The 16984-nt window shown below is 41.9% G+C and overlaps 1 protein-coding gene across 25 annotated transcripts in view; it reads right to left on the reverse strand.

Annotated features, from left to right (window-relative positions):
• The window catches only part of LOC110498787 (neurexin-1a), a 556706-nt gene extending 541147 nt beyond the window's left edge, over positions 1–15559 (reverse strand). For 21 of the 25 annotated variants that reach the window (XM_036956181.1, XM_036956168.1, XM_036956160.1 and 18 more), the window contains exons 1-2: positions 15397–15558; positions 11685–13080 (exon numbers count right to left, since the gene is read on the reverse strand). In XM_036956181.1, coding sequence (XP_036812076.1) covers positions 11685–12399 — 715 coding nt within the window. In that variant the 5' untranslated portion in view covers positions 12400–13080; positions 15397–15558. Of the gene's footprint in view, positions 1–11684; positions 13081–15396 lie in introns of all 25 variants that reach the window. The other 4 variants (XM_036956167.1, XM_036956159.1, XM_036956165.1 and 1 more) reach the window with 1 other exon arrangement.
• Between the last annotated feature and the right edge of the window lie 1425 nt (positions 15560–16984).

The following is a 16984-nucleotide window of genomic DNA, read 5'->3' on the forward strand; positions in this document are numbered from 1 at the left end:
ATTTAGGGGACCTGTGTGGTCCTGGTACCAGATCCAACAGATATCTTTGCTTATAAATCGATCTGTGGACATTATAGACCGAAATGGCTGCCATTGAGCGATAGCCCTGGTTTCCACGGACACAGTAGTATATTTTTTTAGCCTGTGTGCTGTAGGATGTTAAATCTGAACCCACTTGAAGCTGGGATGTACCTACTAGCATTTCATTGGCTCTTCCTTATTGTCCATCAACTCCTGGCTGAACTTCACGTCACAGCCACTGACAAAGCACATGCCTGCATTCCTTACATTGTAGCGCACCAGGATAAAGTGTTTTCATCACTGTAGCATTTTTAAATTTGTAATTTGGTTATACTATATTTGTAAACTAGGAAATACATCACATCAAATATAGCATATTTTATCATATTTGAACTGTGTATTGTATCCTCAAAAGTGACTGCACCTCAGCAATTTAGAACTATTTTTCCCAGAAAGGTGAGATGTTAATCTTTCTTGGAGTATGCAGCATTACTAGTTATTGTTTATGGCCCTGTCATGACAAATAATAACTTTTGGGGATTACGTAGATTACATTTTCAATTACATTTAACTGGTTTTAACACACACACTTTTTTCACCTTTATTTAACCAGGTAGGCTAGTTGAGAACAAGTTCTCATTTGCAACTGCGACCTGGCCAAGATAAAGCGTAGCAATTCGACACATACAACAACACAGAGTTGCACATGGAATAAACAAAACATACAGTCAATAATACAGTAGAACATAAGAAAACAAAAAAGTGGATATACAGTGAGTGCAAATGAGGTAAGTTAAGGAAATAAATAGGCCATGGTGGCGAAGTAATTACAATATAGCAATTAAACACTGGAATGGTAGATCGGCAGAAGATGAATGTGCAGGTTGAGATACTGGGGTGCAAAGGAGCAAAATAAATGAATAAATAAATACCAGTATGGGGATGAGGTAGGTAGATAGTTGGGCTGTTTACAGATAGGCTAAGTACAGGTGCAGTGATCTGTAAACTGCTCTGACAGCTGGTGCTTAAAGCTAGTGAGGGAAATGTGAGTCTCCAGCTTCAGAGATTTTTGCAATTCGTTCCAGTCATGGGCAGCAGATAACTGGAAGGAAAGACGACCAAAGGAGGAATTGGCTTTGGGGGTGACCAGTGAGATATACCTGCTAGAGCGTGTGCTACGAGACTTGTAGATAACCTGTAGCCAGTGGGTTTGGCGACGAGTATGAAGCGAGGGCCAACCAACGAGAGCGTTCAGGTCGCAATGGTGGGTAGTGTATGGGGCTGAGGCGACAAAACGGATGGCACTGTGATAGACTGCATCCAGTTTGTTGAGTAGAGTAATTTTATAGATGACATCACCGAAGTCGAGGATCGGTAGGATGGTCAGTTTTACGAGGGTATGTTTGGCAGCATGAGTGAAGGATGCTTTGTTGCGATATAGGAAGCCAATTCTAGATTTGATTATGGATTGGAGATGCTTAATGTGAGTCTGGAAGGAGAGTTTACAGTCTAACCAGACACCTAGGTATTTGTAGTTGTCCACATATTCTAAGTCAGAGCCGTCCAGAGTAGTGATGTTGGACAGGCGGGCAGGTGCAGGCAGCGATCGGTTGAAGAGCATGCATTTAGTTTTACAGTCTAACCAGACACCTAGGTATCCATGTATTCTAAGTCAGAGCCGTCCAGAGTAGTGATGCTGGACGGGCGAGCAGGTGCGGGCAGCGATCGATTGAAAAGCATGCATTTAGTTTTATTTGCGTTTAAGAGCAGTTGGAGGCCACGGAAGGAGAGTTGTATGGCATTGAAGCTCGTATGGAGGTTAGTTAACACAGTGTCCAAGGAGGGGCCAGAAGTATACAGAATGGTGTCGTCTGCGTAGAGATGGATCAGAGAATCACCAGCAGCAAGACCAACATCATTGATGTATACAGAAAAGAGAGTCGGCCCGAGAATTGAACCCTGTGGCACACCCATAGAGACTGTCAGAGGTCCAGACAACAGGCCATCCGATTTGACACACTGAACTCTATGAGAGAAGTAGTTGGTAAAGCAGGCGAGGCAATCATTTGAGAAACCAAGGCTGTCGAGTCTGCCAATAAGAAAGCCTTGGCCAGGTCGATGAATACGGCTGCACAGTAATGTCTCTTATCGATGGCGGTTATGATGTCGTTTAGAACCTTGAGCGTGGCTGAGGTGCACCCATGACCAGCTCTGAAACCAGATTGCATCGCAGAAAAAGTATGGTGAGATTCGAAATGGTCGGTAATCTGTTTGTTGACTTGGCTTTCGAAGACCTTAGAAAGGCAGGGTAGGATAGATATAGGTCTGTGGCAGTTTGGGTCAAGAGAGTCCCCCCCTTTGAAGAGGGGGATGACCGCAGCAGCTTTCCAATCTTTGGGAATCTCAGACGACACGAAAGAGAGGTTGAACAGGCTAGTAATAGGGGTGGCAACAATTTTGGCAGATAATTTTAGAAAGAAAGGGTCCAGCTTTGTCTAGCCCGGCTGATTTTTAGGGGTCCAGATTTTGCAGCTCTTTCAGAACATCAGCTGACTGGATTTGGGAGAAGGAGAAATGGGGAAGGCTTGGGCGAGTTGCTGTGGAGGGTGCATTGCTGTTGACCTGGGTAGGAGTAGCCAGGTGGAAAGCATGGCCAGCCGTAGAAAAATGCTTATTGAAATTCTCAATTATGGTGGATTTATCAGTGGTGACAGTGTTTCCTATCTTCAGTGCAGTGGGCAGCTGGGAGGAGGTGTTCTTATTCTCCATGGACTTTACAGTGTCCCGGAACTTTTTTGAGTTAGTGTTGCAGGAAGCAAATTTCTGCTTGAAAAAGCTAGCCTTGGCTTTTCTAACTGCCTGTGTATAATGGTTTCTAGCTAGTTTCTAGTATGTGTATGTTGTGTATTGTTAGATTTTTTTATTAAATATTTTTTATTCTTATATGCCTTTGTTCGTATTCTTTATAGTTGACATCATGGATGGGGTGACACATTTTAATTTTATTGCAGAGGTGTTGTTTCAAATAGACCTGGTCGGATAGACCTATATTTTTTTTTTCAGCTACTTTATTAACCGGAGCAGATAAAGCGTAAAAGGAGGGAGAGAGGCGGGGCTCTGGCAGGCGGGGGAGGGGCCGTATTGTGAGTGAGTGACACAGGGAGCAGGATGGACGGATGGGAAGATGAAAAACAGCAACCAACCAAGCCAACTCGCTTATTTCTCATCACATATGATTACGTAGTACCTGTCTTGACTGCATCAAACCGAGAGAAGCTAGTTAAGCCAGCTAACTTTAGCTAGCTAGGTTAATTGAGGCTCCAGTGCGTGCGCTTTCTCATTCTACAGTTACAAATAACAACAATCAGAATATTAAGTAGCAGACTACCTGTCGGCTCTTGGTCGTTGTAGCCTATCCTTCTCCTCTAACTTTTAATTCAGTCATTTTTATTTCATGAACTATTGATTAAATGTCTCCTAACTTTTGCCACACACTGAAGCTCTATGACTGTAGCCTACTGCCACTTTGATGACATATGATTGGCCAACAACAACAACAACATGCTAAACACACCAACGCTCCACTCTTGTGAAAAGCAAAAGCAGCAGCATATATTATAACATTCTCTCTCTATACTTTTTAGTAGACCTTTATTTAACTTGGCAAGTCAGTTAAGAACAAAATCTTATTGACAATGACGGCCTACCTGGACGACGCTGGGCCAATTGTGCGCCGTAGTGACGCCTCTAGCACTGAGATGCAGTGCATTAGACCGCTGCGCCACTCAGGAGCCTATTACAACTGTAGCATTCGGATATGTACGGCCCCTTCCGGACAAGTCAGTTAAAATTACACATATACAAGCCCTATGACAGTCATATCAGATCCAACCCAGACCTGTGACAGTCATATCAGATTCCACCCAGACCTGTGACAGTCATATCAGATCCGACCCAGACCTGTGACATTATTTAGAATTCTAGATCCAGACCTGCTCCAGTCCCGGATTCGGGTTTCGGGTACAGGTGGATCCGTGAAGACCTCTACCCTGCTGTGAATATTACAACAGGCTTTTACTGTGATTGTTTGTTAACTGTGGAGAAGAGTGGAGAGAGAGAGAGCGGGAGCGGGAGAGAGAGAGAGAGAGAGAGAGAGAGAGAGAGAGAGAGAGAGGGAGAGAGAGAGAGAGAGAGAGAGAGAGAGAGAGAGAGAGAGAGAAAGCGAGAGAGAGAGAGAGAAAGGCATGGTCTAGTTCTAGGATTTCACCCACTTCATCAGTACTACATTTGTATGATTTCCTTTCTAAACAATTGATTGATATGAAATATGAAATGTTTACTGTGATGTAAATATTTTGACCTAAATTATATACTTCCTCTATTTCCTCTCTCGTGAAAGAGGTCTAGTTAAATAAAGACTATATAAAGGCTATATAAAATATACACTACCGTTCAAAAGTTTGGGGTCACTTAGAACTGTCCTTGTTTTTGAAAGAAAAGCAACATTTTTGTCCATTAAAAAAACATCAAACTGATCAGAAATACAGTGTAGACATTGTTAATGTTGCAAATGACTATTGTAGCTGGAAACGGCAGATTTTTTATGGAATATCTACATAGGCGTACAGAGGCCCATTACCAATGGCACGTTGTGTTAGCTAATCCAAGTTTATCATTTAAAAAGGCTAATTGATCATTAGAAAACCCTTTTGCAATTATGTTAGCACAGCTGAAAATTGTTGTACTGATTAAATAAAGCAATAAAACTGACCTTCTTTAGACTAGTTGAGTATCTGGAGCATCAGTATTTATGGGTTCGATTACATGCTCAAAATAGCCAGAAACAAATAAGTTTCTTCTGAAACTCGTCAGTCCATTCTTGTTCTAAGAAATTTAGGCTATTCCATGCGAGAAACTAAAGATCTCGTACAACGCTGTGTACTACTCCCTTCACAGAACAGCGCAAACTGGCTCTAACCAGAATAGAAAGAGGAGTGGGAGGCCCCGGTTCACAACTAAGCAAGAGGACAAGTCCATTAGAGTGTCTAGTTTGAGAAACAGACATCTCACAAGTCCTCAACTGGCAGCTTCATTAAATAGTACCCGCAAAACACCAGTCTCAACATCAACGGTGAAGAGGCGACTCCGGGATGCTGGCCTTCTAGGCAGAGTTGCAAAGAAAAATCTATATCTCATACTGGCCAATGAAAAGAAAATATTAAGATGGGCAAAATAACACAGACAATGGACAGAGGAAGATTGGAAAAAAAGTGTTATGGACAGACGACTCTAAGTTTGAGCTTTTCGGATCACAAAGAAGAACATTCATGAGACGTAGAAAAAATGAAAAGATGCTGGAGGAGTGCTTGACACCATCTGTCAAGCATGGTGGAGGCAATGTGATGATCTGGGATTGCTTTGGTGTTGGTAAAGTGGGTGATTTGTACAGGGTAAAAGGGATCTTGAAGAAGGAAGGCTGTTCACTCCATTTTGCATCGCCATGCCATACCCTGTGGACAGCACTTAATTGGAGCCAATTTCCTCCTACAACAGGACAATGACCCAAAGCACAGCTCCAAACTATGCAATAACTATTTAGGGAAGAAACATTCAGCTGGTATTCTGTCTATAATGGAGTGGCCAGCACAGTCACCAGATCTCAAACCTATTAAGCTGTTGTGGGAGCAGCTTGACCTTTTGGTACGTAAGAAGGGCCCATCAAGCCAATCCAACTTGTGGGAGGTGCTTCAGGAAGCATGGGGTGAAATCTCTTCAGATTACGTCAACAAATTGACAACTAGAATGCCAAAGGTCTGCAAGGCTGTAATTGCTGCAAATTGAGGATTCTTTGAACAAAGCAAAGTTTGAAGGACACAATTATTATTTCAATTAGAAATCATTATTTATAACTTTGTCAATGTCTTGACTACATTTCCTATTCATTTTGCTCCTCATTTCATGTATATTTTCATGGAAAACAAGGACATTTCTAAGTGACCCCAAACTTTTGAATGGTAGTGCATATACTGTACATGACAGTAATGTATGGAGGATAAATGTAAATTATGTTTACACACCTTTTTAATGTGTAGTATTTTCACACATATACTGTAGCTCTAAATGTCATGTTAGCATATACACTGCCTGCCAACATCATCATCTTGATAATTGTTTGGCCTTTTTAACACCTTGTTTACCACATACATCTTTCTAAATTAGAGTATTTTTACAGCATTATTTGTCTTGACAAGTTGTTGATAGCCAACTACTTTTATGCCAAAGTCACATGGACTAAATATAGACAGACAGCTACTCCACCCGCCTCCTTCTTCCTTCTCTCTCCCAAACCCCGCCCCACTTCTTTTTTTCTGTTCCCCCTCTCCTATCCTCCCTTTTCTTTATCCTCTTTCCCTCCCCTCTCCTCTTCCCTTTACTGTCTCCAACTCCTATCTTCACTGTAGGGAAGTACGTCATCACACCTAGGTTGGACAGAATTGGGTTACCACGTGGACAAGCTGCTGTGCTGCTTCAGAAAGAAAGCCAAAACCACAGCATACTGTCTGCCAGAATGAATAACTGCAGAGGAAAGATTTCATTGTGGCACAACATGTTGTAGGCAACCTTAAAACAGATTGCATTATGCTAATATGACATTGCATTATGTTAATATGACATGGCAAATTATCAGTCTTTTCTCCTATGAAAGGTCAATGGTTTGTGCACGATCCCAAAAAGCCATGAATGCTGTGTATTTTTTTCATCAGTCAGTATTATGGCCATGTGCTATCCTTATGGATTTCAATATAATGAAGTACAGTTTCTGCCTATAGTATATCACATCATATCAATGAGGTAGCTAACCAAAATTATAAGTGTACCCAATCTTACGAAAACCTAGAGTTTATGGCCCCAAAGAGACAGCAAACCAAGATTTGGGTTGAGCTTCAATCTTGCTCCTCAATACCACCATCAACCATCCCACCATCACCACCATCATCAACTCCATTGTACTACCAGTGCCCATCCCACCATCACCACCACCACCACCATCATCCACTCTATCGTACTACCAGTGTCCATCCCACCATCACCACCACCATCATCCACTCCATCATACTACCAGTGTCCATCCCACCATCACCACCACCCTCATCCATTCCATCGTACTACCAGCGTCCATCCCACTATCACTACCACCCTCATCCATTCCATCGTACTACCAGCGTCCATCCCACCATCACCACCACCATCATCCACTCCATCGTACTACCAGCGTCCATCCATCCCACCATCATCCACTCCATCCTACTACCAGTGTCCCTCCCACCATCACCACCACCATCATCCACTCCATCGTACTACCATCTTCCATCACACCATCACCACCACCATCATCCACTCCATCCTACTACCAGTGTCCATCCCATCACCACCTCCATCATCCACTCCATCATACTACCAGCGTCCATCCCACCATCACCACCTCCATCATCCACTCTATCGTACTACCAGCGTCCATCCATCCCACCATCACCACCACCATCATCCACTCCATCCTACTACCAGTGTCCATCCATCCCACCATCACCACCACATCCTACTACCAGCGTCCATCCCACCATCAAAATCAGGATAAGTTTAGATCATGAATTAGAAATCCCTCAGATCTAACAAAGACCGCTGAGTCTGTGTGCAGTCAAAAACACGATTTTCCTTTGTTTTATATATATTTCCACACTATGAGGTTGGAATTATACTGTGAAATTGTGAAAAATATGATAAAGTCCTTTTAGTGTAAGAGCTGTTTAAAAAGACTGCCTGAAATTTCAGCCTGTCGTGGTGGAATGGAGTATTGGTCTTCCATGGTGACATTGCCAGGCGTTAAGTTGGTTAATAGACCAATAAGAAATAGAGTTCCAAACGTCTCTGCCAATAACAGCTGGTTTCCAGTGTTCCCCTCCTCACTCAGACCACTCCCAGACAGCCCTAGCAAAATTCTACTTTGAGAAATGTGTCTTTGCTAAGAAGCAATTTTTTAAACCATTTTAATTTAAAACAATAAAAGATTGGTACTTAACTGTTACAAATAAAGGATTTGATACTAACATAAAAACAGCTGCATTGGCCCTTTCAGATTGGCTGCCTGGTTGAGTTCCTTTAGGCCTAAAAGCAGCCATTTTTCTCTCAATATCAAATCATTTCCAGGGGTAAAAATTAAGGCCTACTTTACTGTGATTTTTTTTCAATTAAAATTGTCAAAAAGAAACAAAAATAGCTTCTTAGTAAATAACAATTTCTCAAGCAATAATATTTCTAGGACTTCTGGAAGTGGTCTGAGTGGGGAGGAGATTATGGAAAACGAGTTGTTATATTGGCAGAGAAGTTTGGAACTCTTTTCTTTTAAGTCTATTAAATCATTTAACCAACAAGATCTCCTGGTTTTACCAATTTGACTTCAGATTTAAACGTTTATCCACGTTTCAAATTTAGTTTTTGACACTGTGGCTTGACTCCTCCTTCTCAAAACCCATTGGAGGAGAATGTCAGTGGAGAGGGACCTCTGGCTTTCTCATCCAATTGGTTTTGAGAAGGAGGCAAGGAGAGAGGAGAGAGGAGAGAGGACAGGAGGAATTTGTAATTCTCCCATATTCTATTTCTATTGTTTAATACCTCTGACGGTACATCATGACATTTGGATAGCTCAAGAAAGAATAGCTGCCTGGTGTCTATATGTTCGTACGCAGCACAGGAAGAACTGGAAGAAGGTTCCTCTCAGGACAGTGGCAGGTATGATCCGTTCTCAATGTATTCTCACTCTGTCTTCCTCTCTCCTCACCAGGATTATTATTCTCCCAACATCTGACATGCAGAGGCCTGGCACACATAGCACTGCACGCACACACGCACACACACAGATTTAAACGTTTATCCACGTTTCAAATTTAGTTTTTGACACTGTGGCTTGACTCCTCCTTCTCAAAACCCATTGGAGGAGAATGTCAGTGGAGAGGGACCTCTGGCTTTCTCATCCAATTGGTTTTGAGAAGGAGGCAAGGAGAGAGGAGAGAGGAGAGAGGACAGGAGGAATTTGTAATTCTCCCATATTCTATTTCTATTGTTTCATACCTCTGACGGTACATCATGACATTTGGATAGCTCAAGAAAGAATAGCTGCCTGGTGTCTATATGTTCGTACGCCGCACAGGAAGAACTGGAAGAAGGTTCCTCTCAGGACAGTGGCAGGTATGATCCGTTCTCAATGTATTCTCACTCTGTCTTCCTCTCTCCTCACCAGGATTATTATTCTCCCAACATCTGACATGCAGAGGCCTGGCACACATAGCACTGCACGCACACACGCACACACACACACACACACACACACACGGCACAGTACCTCACTGTGTTCTGCACATGCATGAACAATGGAGCAATTGCAGAATACTGTAGTCAAGCCTAGTGAGGCAGTGTCTTTATACACCAAAGCATAGAGGGACACACACACAATAGTATGGAAAACACAGTGAGGTGTTAAGGTAACATGTATTTGTAGGTCATTTTAGTCATTCATCATCTGTCATTCAATGTATATATATGTATATATATATATGAAACGTTCTACTGTAGAATACACCATCATGGGAGTATCAGCATAAACCATCTCCCAAAATCAATAGAGGAGTCTTCCAAAGTTGCGTCTGAGAGAAGGTTACTGTTTGGGTTCCCACCCTGTTTCTGCTATTCCAGACACATTCTAAATGAGACCATGTTGCCTACCATGGAGCTACATGCACAAGACAATCAAATGTACGAAATTGTCTATATCATAATGGGAGCATCAGCATTATTTAAAAACTATATTTAACCTTTGTTTAACTAGGCAAGTCAGTTAAAAACAAATTCTTATTTACAATGATGGCCTACCGGGGAACAGTGGGTTAACTGCCTTGTTCAGGGACAGAACAACAGATTTTTACCTTGTCAGCTCAGGGATTCGATTCAGAAACCTTTTAGTTACTGGCCCAACACTCTAACCACTAGGCTACCTGCCACTCCTGTGCCACTGAACCAAAGGAGGCCCTAAATGATGGTTCCTATTTGTATTTCCACCCTGTGAGAGACTGCTCTCGTCAGGGCTAATATTGCTCTTAGGCTACACTCCTCCAGGAGTCAGTTTCATATTTCTGTTCAAGCCCACATAATAAGTACCACCAATGGAATACAGTGTCTGCTCTGAGAATAATTGAAGAGAAGAATATAACTAATGTGGCATGAAGTAGCAGGTGTCTCACTGCAGGGGAATACAGAAATGAAGATTAGGTGTCAGTCCCTATGGGCCCTGGTTAAAAGTAGTGCGCTATGGAAGGAGTAGGGTGCAATTTGGGATGTAACCAAGAGATAATGTTGTCTTTACTTCATCAACAAAGCCATTAGCAATGCAACGAGGAAATGACAAACAAAGAGAGGAAATAGACTGAGCATGTCCACACAGTAACACCTTCTCAAATGGGATCATTGAAAAGATTCACATTTCCAACATCTGCCTTCAAATCACAGAAGAATATGGTCCAACATTGGACCAACATCTATAGGCCAAGATCTAGCCATAAGAACACATGAGCAATGTCAGAAGTCCACTATCTTCTCTGAAATGCTAACCTTGAAATCAAGCAAAATGTCACCAAGAAAAGGTTTCTGGTGTGTTTCACATTTCTTAAAAATACTTAATTTAGAATGCTTAGATGATGCTATTGTAATTACTCATCAAAGATGGATAGAGCAAGATTGAGTTGGAAGAAATGAATACAGGTGGCATATCTAACAAGGCCCCTAGTCTTGGCTACATGATGTTATGGAATACACAATATACTGCATACAGCACAGGAGGTGGTGGCACCTTAATTGTGGAGGACGGGCTTGTGGTAATGACTGGAGCGGAATGGGTGGAATGGTATCAAACACATGGTTTCCACGTCTTTGATGCCATTCCATTTGCTCCGTTCCGGCCATTATTATGAGCCGTTCTCCCCTCAGCAGCCTCCTGTTGCATACAGTTACTGCAAATATTCTACACATATGTGCCTATTGTAGTTGCTCCATATATTTTCTTTGCATGTGCATGTGGAAATCACTTCCTTCATCTTCTTCCAAATACATATTGTTTTTAATGACTGGAAACTTTCAGAAGGAGGTAAAGCCATTGGAGATGAAAAAACGTCATAGGTCAACCATTCCCTGGTGACCTCTTCCAGGTAAAGGCAAGACACCTTAGAGAATGAGGAACACCTGCACGTTGGGCTAATGAGCCCTTGCAGGAGCTCAACCACTCATTAACAACCTTACAAACAACTATGACAACATATGTTAAAAAATTGTTGTATAATGATTAACCTATTTTGCACTGGTGGGTAGGTTACTTGAAATTCTTGAATTCTCCTACTAGATAAGGCCTAAAGACCTATTGGGCCTACAGGCCTGTTGGCCTATCCTGGTCTAGAGGAAGAGAATATCTGCATTTTCTGTAAACTGTTGGACTACTAATACTGCTTGAAATGATGGAAAACGATAAATAATCATGTCGTGTTGTTGTTTAGTTAAAGGGGAGCTGTTGGATATTGTTAGTAAGACAGACAACGGCCCAAAAGAGAATCCAGATATCTTACCTTCGCTGCAGTCTTTGCCCTGGTAGTCAGTCTGCGAGCAGTCGCACGTGGGTTCATCGTTAATGACATTGCAGACCCCTCCATTTAAACACATGTTGGCTGCTGCACCACAGAGGTCGTTAATGACCCCAGCGCTGTTTAAAAGCGCCGATTCCGTATTGTTGACCTTTATGTCCGTTATCCATCCGGTAAAAGGTACATGGTCCTTGACCACAGCTGATGTTAACCTTAAAGCCACAGATCGTAATTCCGGTGGTATTCCCCCAAGAAACAAGTGGCTGAAGACAGTCATATCCCTTCTTTTCGACTTCACTTCGACCCACTTCACTTCATTGTCCACCATTAGCGTTGTGTTTTTAAAGTTTCTCCATATTGTCACAGCATGCCACTGGCTGTCATTGACCGCTGTGTTGGTTAGAACCGTTGCAGGCTCAGCGCAGAAGATGGAGAATCGAAGACTGAGTTTACCGTTGTGTATTAGGAGTTCTAAAAAGTCGCAGAATCCCTCGTCATCGAAGTACACTAACAGCCCGTGGGAACTCTTAGTTTTCATGTTGAAGCTCATTTCACTCTCACAACATGCATTCCACATTGGAAACCTGGCCCACTGGCCCTCTGCGCCTGTAAACTCCATAGTTGCCCCCATGTCTACCATACAGCACAAGAGAAGGCCTACCCATATTAGATGGGCGCCATGCCGCATTGCAAGAACCATGATGTGACCGAATTGTTCTTTAGGTCTAGGCTACAATACCGCTGAGTCAGATTTCAGACGGAATTGTCTTTTATCAAGCTAGATGAAGTTAGGGGTAAGTGTGATATAATACGCTGACTTACCACTAAGAATTGTGTAAATGAACTGACACATTGTAAACCTAAATGAATTATTTTGTTGTCATAGCCTACCAGCAAGCTACACTAGTCTCCCGAAGAAAATACCATATTTGAATATAGGACCACTATCTGTCGCGCCTAAATCCCAATTTCTCAGTCCTATATATTTGTTTTTATTCGTCAATATCTTCTGTCTCCCTATTAGTTTTATTCTATAATCCTGATTTTCTTCCAAAAACAGGCAATGGTGATTCAGAATCCAATTTCCATCAGGCCTTTTATTTTTCTGGATTTTTGAATGTTTCTTATTTTCGGTGCCAGGCAGCTAGAGCGCACCAGTCGGTTCTACTGCTGTTGAAACGGCGTCAATAACCATCCTATTCACACCAGCGAGATGTGGCCGGCATCCAGAGTCATTGCTTTTGGCTTCTCACCCTGCATCCTCCGCCAAACAGAACGATTGTTATTGTTTGATTGATTATCGCATGGAGCTTTTCTTTTTTTTCCCAAGGCCAGTCTCTGATCCAAAAAGCTTAAGCTTACAACATAATGAGAAGACGATCTGTAAAAAGAAAAGAAAAATAAGAACGGACAGTTCATTGTGTTTTAGAAACATTTTGTTTATCAATTTGTCATATCATGTTAGCCATCTTACATAATTATGATATATTCAGTAGAGAAACATTTTGTTTTTAGAAACATTTTGTCTATCAATTTGTCATATCATGTTAGCCATCTTACATAATGATGATATATTCAGTAGAGGATGAATTGAGACCCCAAGGAATTGTGGGGAGCTGCGGTGGCGTGCCGATTGAAAGCACATGAATCTCGGGATCTAGACTCAGTATTGCCAGGAAAATTATGTATGTTTTGGTTGCAAAGAGAGCACATTCGCTCACACCTGCACGTCCTTATGTGTTCTATGTCAATGGAAGATGTATTCTGTCTCAAAGGGTAGCCTACGTCGTTAGCGCAGATACGTTCTCTTTGCGCACACACATTCTTTGCGGACACACATTCTTTGCGCACAAGGCGGTCGCCTGTCCTACAAATGTCAGGGAAACATAACATAAGTAAGCATTTCATTATTAGTCTACACCTGTTGTTTACGAAGCATGTGACAAATAACATTTGATTAGATTAGATTTTCATGTAGGCTATGTATTTATGAGTGTTTCACTGCAAGTAGAAGCAACTTTCTCAAAGCAAATCTAAGCAGCTCACAATTACATAAACATCAACTAGCAATAGTCACCACTACTAGGCCTACATCATTTAATTCAATTACATCTAGAGAAATAATTTAGAATTGTAAATAGCTTATTCGAAAAAGTCGATCAAAATAAGTCTACAGCAGTAGCCTGTCTTATCTAACACACTTATTTCTCCCCATAGCTATCCCAGGGGGGAGAGGATACTTGTACCTTCCCCTATCAACCCTAATAGCCCGCCACAGGTGACGATATTATATGCCTCACAAAATGCTCCGCATCCACGCAGCAGCATCCACAATCCTCACAGCACAGGAACGTTCCATGAACTCTCTCATTCCATAAGTAGATCTCATTCTAAATGTTGCGTTAGATAGGCCTAAGTATTTTTGTTATTCAAGAGAATCTGCATGTAATGAAACCGCTGAAATCTTGTTTGTAGGTTTCCTCATTTCATATTTAGTTTAACTCAGACATTCCAGTATAATTAAGACAAGCGCATGAATTCAGAATTTTCAAAGGGGACGAGTTGCCTACCAGACCTCGGTTCAAATACCATGTTAATTATTGAAGTTACTTTCACATACATTTCGAAGGAAGTATTTGCACACATTCACAAAGTAGTAGCCTACATTTGGAAAGTATTGGCATGCATGGCATGTATTTTTTTTTATAGGAAATTACTTGAAAACAGGGCTAGAGTACTTTCAAATACTTAAAATCGAAGTTGTGAATTCGGCCACATTGTTTGAAAATACGAAAATACACAGGAAATAAGTAGCCTATGTAGAACACACATACTTAAATACACAAGTATTTGAATCCAGGTCTGGACAGGACAGACAGAAAATGACCTTTCAATCAAACCTAAACGAAAATCATTCCATCCAAATGAGCTATACAGTTTGCTAGAAGCCATAATAGACGGGGGATCGGGGACTGGAAATGAGTTACAGAGATTCAACCCATATCAAGTCAAATGTACCATAATATAATGACCGAATGGCATGAAGATAAACATGAGATTCCACAGCTGGCCCCATTACACTGTCTGTCTTACTCTCAACACATCAGATCATATTAAATTGACCCGTGCCTTCTACAGCAAACGAAATTTGCATATAAACGTGTTTTTAAAAGGCACTTGACAACATCCCTTAAATATTGCTAACAATAAAGAAATCAAATCTGCGGATTACACAGTTGCAAACGATTATGCATGTTTTATGATTTTCCCTCAGCTATTCCGTTGCCCGTCTAGCAGCTCAACCTACTAGAGAAAAATAAAACCATGCATGGATAATACAAGGTCTCTTTTACCTGCATCTAGAATCTGATATCCAGGACCGACCCAAATCAGAACCCAAGTCCTCGTTTTCCTTACCAAAGTATTGGATGATCATCTCTTGTTTCGAACACCACCTTCAATCTTAATTAGGCTACCCACCAAATAACATCACCATGCAGTGATCTCCGACTCAAACTATCCCAACAGATCCACACTAAAAACCCTCAGCCTCACACTATTTTTTGAAATACTGTGATTCACCGCATCATTGATCATCAGAGACCGAAAAAAATAAATTAGTTCTCTCTCCTATGTTCTAAAACTTACCAACACCTTTATAACGATTGAAAGAAGTCAACTCATAACGGTACTTTACCTAGGTTATTCCTCCTTTTCGATCCTCAGAAAACGAAATAAATGTAGATAAACAGAGTCCCGGGAAAATCCTGTAATTTTGGTGAGGGAAAAACGGTGCAAACGGTGCAATCTGCCTCCCTGCTGCGCTCTGCAACAGACTGTCAGAAGACAGCGAGCGGGTCACGTGTCTCTCTCTCTCTCTCTCTCTCTCTCTCTCTCTCTCTCTCTCTCTCTCTCTCTCTCTCACACACACACACTCAATCTATCTCTCTCTCTCTCTCTCTCTCTCTCTCTGTGTAGCTGCCTGGCTACCGCCGACTGGAGAGGGGAGGGGCCGAATGCTGCAGCACCTTGGACAGCGCCGTGCGCCGCTGTGCAGGTTGACGTTTATTGTCACGAATCTTGTGCTGGAGGCAGAACTGAGCGATTTCCGTAGATGGGGTAGCTGCAAATTCTAAATTGGCTGCACAAAAATGTGCTTTTTGCTCTTAATTTAAGGTTATGGTTAGGCATTAGAGTTAGCAGTGTGGTTACGTTTAGGGGTACGGTTAGGGTTAGGTTTCAAATTAAATTGTATGACTTTGTGGCTGTGCCAGCTAGTGACCATTCTGCAGAGCTGCCTCCAGGGCAAGATTCATGACAGTACATGACAACCTGCGGCCGCTGCTGCCGAACGAACAGAATACATATTCATCCACACTCACCAACCGTCGCCTCCGCAGACCTACGTGAAGTCACATTTCGTTACAAATAATACACGAATTATATATCGATGAATTAGAGAGACAGGTGGGATAAAAGAAGGATGCGGTGCAGGGAAAATTAGTATTCTGTCGGCAACGGGGGTGGAAAACGGAAGAGGGAGAGAAGCGATGCAACGTACAGCATCAGGATGCGCAGCGAAGGGATGTGGCGACGTTTGAGGCCGGCAGGGAGTTCTCTTGATAATGGGATTTTTTCTTACCATGAACACATTCTTTTAGTTGAAGTAGTGTAAGCTAAATTACATTATTGATTCCCTCGGGTAAATGTAACACAGCGAATTAAAGTGGACACTGTCGTTTAGCAAGTCTTATAAAAAGCAGGCCAACAAGAGCAGACTACTGTTCTGTAAAATGATCAGCTCTTGCTTGTTATAGCCTAAATCAATACTACAGTTAAGGGATATGATCATAATAGCCTACTTTGGGAGTGGTGATATTTGAAAATGTTTGAAATGATATAGGCTAATTAACAATATAAAACATTGAACCATTAGGCCTACTTAATGTTTCCATTTCTCTCTTTGTTGTAGTTTGACAAACGACCCAGCTCCACAGTTAATCGTCTCATTCCAACCCTCATTCAGAACATATCCCCATGACCAATGAGTGAGTCCGGTATTTCATGGCATAAATAAAAGCCAAATAGCGGTCCTGGCGCTAACATTTGACCCACTGAGGGACCCTCCCGATAACTATTCTAGATTGGTGTCTGAAGGCATCGCGGTCCAATCAATCGTTCGATTCAGCAGGGATGGACGAACCGAACGGATTTGATGTGACCATTGACCCCGCCCGCGCTGTTCTAAAACGTGATCACAGCAAGATGATTGCATTGTTGTCAAA

Source organism: Oncorhynchus mykiss, chromosome 20 (genome assembly GCF_013265735.2).
Source record: "Oncorhynchus mykiss isolate Arlee chromosome 20, USDA_OmykA_1.1, whole genome shotgun sequence".
Taxonomy (NCBI): domain Eukaryota; kingdom Metazoa; phylum Chordata; class Actinopteri; order Salmoniformes; family Salmonidae; genus Oncorhynchus; species Oncorhynchus mykiss.